Genomic DNA, 5,495 nt, shown 5'->3' with positions numbered 1-5,495 from the left:
GAGAGAAATGTGCACAGATCAAGCACCGTTTACAAGCGAAAACAGTCCAAAACAGTTCTTGGTGGATTTTGATATGAGAGGACAACAGGGGATGAACTTTTTCACTGAAGGAAACGTTACTATGGATTTTGGACTTTAGCTTACTGATGGATTTGTTTAGGCCTATTACAAACGCGCAGCTTTTCACTTCACAAAACGATAATTGATGGACTGGAGTTTTTTTTATTTTAATAATTTGTGGATTATTGTGATGTTTTTATCACCTGTTTGGACAAATTTTCAGCACATTTTCATTTTTGGGCGAACTAACACACTATTCTCTCAAACCCCAAACATTGTAAACACCTCTTTGTGGGCCTCTGGTGGTCGCCAGACCCCGAGATGAGAGCGAAAGTAAGGCAGTAGCTAACCTCGCAGCTCTAGGACCCTGCGGCCCGCCGCTGTCTGGTGCCGGAGCAGCGCACCTACTCCGCCAGACTCTTGATCAGTTATTTGCATGCAAGTGTCCATCCGGAGGGTCAGTCTGGAGATGGCTGCGTATCGGATGGGGAGGCGTTATAACAATAAGATCCACTCACCGAACCGAGGCACCAGCCGGGAAGCTGGACTGAGTGTGCAGAAGAGACAAGCACGAGTCACAGTAAAATATAATAGAAAGGAACTCCAGAGGCGCCTGGATGTGGAAAAGTGGATAGATTGTGGACTTGACGAGCTGTATTTGGGAAGGGTGAGTCCTCTTGTAACAAATAATAATATTACACGCGTACAATAGGCTACAGTGTAATAAATGAAAAACAAATTGAGTATGAAGACTTTGCAAAGGCGTTGCTGATAAATCTCCGCTTGATTGCTGATTATGTCTACACTGTCAGTGAAATTAATTAATTAGTAAGATGCCATAATATTTAATAATGAAAGTTTCTATCATTGGTAGTTTGATATAAAATCATCACTACCCACGTGAAAATGTGCACCAAGTCTACCTGTAACCAAGTGTGAAGCAGGTGTCACACCATTTGGATCCTGAATGGAATGTAAAATGTCTGATGGCAAAGATGGAAAAATGCGATAAAGGATTTTTCATTCCACAAGTAAGTTTAGAAATAATGCTTGACTGAGTCCCTTTTGATGTGCAAATCAGTGATTATTCCGCACGTTTATTCATAAAGGGCGTGAACCTTTTCTTGGGTCATTCCACGAAACCACAGCCTTTTGTGTCCTTCATGAATATATGTGTAAACAACGACAAGCTGATGCCAACTTTTACTGTGTTATTATATGCGGGTTTCTATATGTATATTTTTATTTTTATTTTTTATAGCACTGCATTTCCAGATTTTTTTTTTCTGTATTTATGTAGGCTATACAAATGTGCACATTTTGTGTGTATATATACGTGTGTGTGTGTGTGTTTGTGTATTATACAAGCTAGTATTTTGTATTTATACTCTCTCTCTCTGTATATCTCTATCTCTATCTATATTTACATGTCCATAACTCCTCCTTACTAAAATTATATAAAATTCCAACTTTATGACAAACTTACAGGATGTAAATTCTGTACTCTTTTTAATCACTGTTTTATATCACTAATATCACTATTTCATTCTTATTGTAATAAACATCTTGTAGTGTCATATGTCAAGGGTAGTAATGCCTAAATGTAATTCTTCTTATCAAATCTTTAAGACCACAAAAGTAAGTTGTGAAGATTTTTACCTCACACTTTGACATGGGGTTTGCATCCCTAAATGATCTTTATACTTTTACTCCGCTGATTTAGCACACATAGTTAGCCTACATCAGGCTACTTGTCCCGTTCTCCTGGGAGGCTTGAAAAACTAGACATGGTCAAGACAAGTAAACATGTCTGATATGCAAAAATGCTAACAATTTACATCCAATTAGTTCACATTCCTGTGTCTTAGGCTATTTTAGGATGGAGGGGATTTTTTCCCTCCTCAGAGGGTCCAGTTCCCATGAGCAGCAAGATCAGGGGGCCGATCTTAAATTCTTAAAGATGCGGTCGAGACTTGTTGGTGCACTTGCTGCCTTACATGGAGAACTCTGGGACCCTAACAGGCTTCTGGAAAACAGTAAACATTCACAGTCACTGGGCTTTGTGATGGTGGATGTGAAGAGAGAGAGATGCTTGAGCTCTGACACTGGGAAGCACATGGCATCCTGCCACGATAAAGGCGCTTATGAAAATTTGTAGGGGAGACCAAGGGGTGTTGCAACACATTTAGTTTCAACATCTATAATTAGTGGTTTTCTGCAGTATGTTTCACAACTTGTATATTTCCAAATTTGCCTTTCTAATTAAAGAAGCATATTTTAATCTCTAAATATTTTTTGTCATGTAAATCCTTTTTTTAAAACAGGATCTAGCTTTTGCACCGTCTTCTACTTTAAATTGTACACTGAAATAGGAAACCGCAAGGAACGCATTGAGTAAAACATGACATTTATGTGACAAACATGAAGTATTAACGTGAAATATTATTTTATTGTAAAAGCTACTCCAATAATCTGTTTTATTAACAACTTCAAAAATAATTTACATTATTTAAATAATATATTTTTTTAACATTTGTTAAACTGTACATTAAAGAAGTAGCCTACAATGTAAATTGTACACACTAGTATGGCATAATATCACAGTCTCAGAAAAAAAGGTACAAAAGCTGTCACTGGGACGTTATCCTTTCAAAAGGTACATCTTTGTACCTTATTTACCCCTAAAGGGAGTATAATAGTACCTTAAAGGTACATATTAGCACCTGAAGTGTATATATTGGTACCTAAATGCTATTTATTAGTACCTTTTGAAAGGGTACCACACCAGTGACAACTTTAAAAAAAAAATTAAGAGTGCATCATGACTGGATGAATCCCAACAGTGATCTTTTTGTAATCTTCATGATGTGATGTTGGTGCTAAAAATGAACAGCCCCCATTGAGGCTGTAATCAGATCCCCTCCTTCATTCCCTGTCGGCAGCAGACCCAACTACGTCCTGCTCTTATGGTCCTGGGATTGATTGATGGTATATTTGTCTCATGGGGTGTTTCTTATGAGTGAGGGGGATGGGGGCTGTGGAAATGAAGACCCCATATGTCATTGTATCACACAAAGAAAGCCCTCCTGCCACTGTCCTCCACCCCCATCCTGCAAAACGACTACCCACTACACTCTAAAAAATGCTGGGTTGTTTCAACCCAACTTTGGGTCAAATATGGACTAACCCAACTTAGTAAAAATGTCACCCAACGGTTGGGTTAGTCCATATTTGACCCAAAGTTGGGTTGAAAAAAGCCAGCATTTTTTAGAGCGTACCAACTGGCCCACGGACAGGGCATCACAAGCCCCATGAAATATTAGTCCTCTACTCTATCAAAGCTTTAAAAAATCCTAGATTAGAATTCCTTCTTTTATTTCATGTCATCATAAATGGGCCAAACCTAGAGTCACAAAACTTTGTACTACAGATGGGACATATCCAATGTGTAATCCAAAAATGAGTAATGGTTAAAAGCAATTGTTCTAAATTGACTAAAATTAGTCTTTTCTGATAGAGTTATGGATAAAACAAAGCTAAATGCTAAAAATAACATCGAAAAGTTTTGTGAAATGTAATCATGCATGGTTAGGGTAGCTAAATCAACAGGCTGATAAGGAAAAAAATACTTCTCATATATCTTGTTGTTGATGTCAGAGGTTATGTATTCACTCATAGTCTGTGGTATTTTGATGCAAATTAATCTGTCACTTGGTATAAGATAGCCAAATTAGGCACATGCTAACATGGTCGTGCACTTTGAAATGGTAGGTAAAAGAAAACCCAGACTGCATTAAATACTGGTTGGGTCTCTATTTTTCGCTATCGCTATTCTTAATGTAAATTCAGTTGAGAAGTTTAGCATTAGCTGGAATTTATTGTTATTCACAATAAAAGACACAGATATTACATGTTAAATGCATAAAAGCCTTTTTTTTTTTGCTGTACATTATCAGTTCATCTTGAGAAGTGGTCATGCAATAACGTCTGAGTTTGTATGCTAGCTCCATTCCCATGGGAATGATGATCAGCAACTGAATGCACCTGGATGGATTCAACCAAAGTGCTTATATCAGCATCACAAGGACCAAAAAGAAAAGCAGCAGATGTATGAAACTGTTAGCCACATTTAGAATGTTTATAAACAAAATGACTTTTCAGAGTTGACCTGCAGCTGAGTTCTTGTTCCTAATATGGTCAGCTTGTAAAGACGTCACTAACCACAGGCTGCATTAAATCATTCAGCATGCACAAATATTTGAAGAACAACAACAACAACAAATTGTTTCTTGTGAAAAGTTTTTTTTCTTGTACACTCTAAAAAATGCTGGGTTAAATACAACCCAGTGCTGGGTAAAATAGGGACAAACCCAGCAATTGGGCTGTTTTGACCCAGGGGTCAAAACAATCCAATTGCTGGGTTTGTCCCTATTTTACCCAGCACTGGGTTGTATTTAACCCAGCATTTTTTAGAGTGTAGATTAAATGAATGATAACAATTCCATCAAAGGCATGTAATGTAATTAGTTTGACTAAACCATGTCAGCCCGTGTTGATCTCACATGCACATTTGCCTTTAATGTGGAACAGCATACTGTTACATCACAGTTTATGGAGTCCTAAGGGCAGATAATGCACAAAAGATCTGACATTTTACTCTGCTTGGATTTAGTTGGATTGAATGCAGTATTACTTGCAGTTTATCATGCAAAACTATGTCCCTTTATGAAAGAGTTTGAATGTAGAACTCAATTTTTACATTTTGGAGGGAAAAAAATTACAGGGGGTTGCTGTGCAGTTTCTAGGATGTTCTAATCAGTGGTTCTCAACCTTTTTGACTCCAAGGCCCCTTATTGTCCACAACAATATTTGAAGGCCTCGTGACTTTTCCATTTTTTTGTGATGTACTGTATAAGGATTAAGGATAAGGATTTTTTAAAAAATATTTTTCTGCTCACAATTTCTAACATATTTTAGAGCTATAAAAATATGTATAAGTATATGCATTATAAAAATGCCCTTGGGGTTATAAGATTTTATAATTTCACATGATTTTTCCAGGTCTAGAAATCACACTTTTAAGGCTACTTACATCTTTATTTTTAGTTGTTTAGCTTATTTTGTTGCTTTTTGGGGGTTTATTTTAAATCATTTTAAAGGGATAGTTCACCCAAAAAAAAAAAAGAAAGAAAAAGGAAATCCTGTCATTCACTCACCCTGAAATTGTTCCAAATTTTGAAGAATGTTGGTAACCAAACAGTTGCCATTGATATCTATAGTATAGAAAAATATACAATGGAAGTCAGTAGCTACCAGCAACTGCTTGGTTAACAACGTTCTCATAATATTTTCTTTAGTTTTCAAGAAACTCATACAGGGTTGGAACATGTGGGTAATTAAATGATGACAAAAAAAAAATTCTCCTTTTTTGTGTG

General features: G+C 36.7%; 1 protein-coding gene across 2 annotated transcripts in view; it reads left to right on the top strand.

Annotated features, from left to right (window-relative positions):
* Positions 1-414: 414 nt before the first annotated feature.
* Positions 415-5,495, top strand: part of LOC107657554 (protein phosphatase 1 regulatory subunit 14A-like) — a 12,162-nt gene continuing 7,081 nt past the window's right edge. For both annotated transcript variants that reach the window (XM_016445693.1, XM_016445692.1), the window contains exon 1: positions 415-727. In XM_016445693.1, the coding sequence (XP_016301179.1) occupies positions 497-727 (231 nt within the window). In that variant the 5' untranslated portion in view covers positions 415-496. The remainder of the gene's footprint in view (positions 728-5,495) is intronic.

This window comes from Sinocyclocheilus anshuiensis, unplaced genomic scaffold (assembly GCF_001515605.1).
Source record: "Sinocyclocheilus anshuiensis isolate Anshui unplaced genomic scaffold, SAMN03320099.WGS_v1.1 scaffold255, whole genome shotgun sequence".
Taxonomy (NCBI): Eukaryota; Metazoa; Chordata; class Actinopteri; order Cypriniformes; family Cyprinidae; genus Sinocyclocheilus; species Sinocyclocheilus anshuiensis.
Note: the sequence above shows the minus strand (reverse complement) of the source record. Positions and strands in the feature narration are given on the sequence as shown.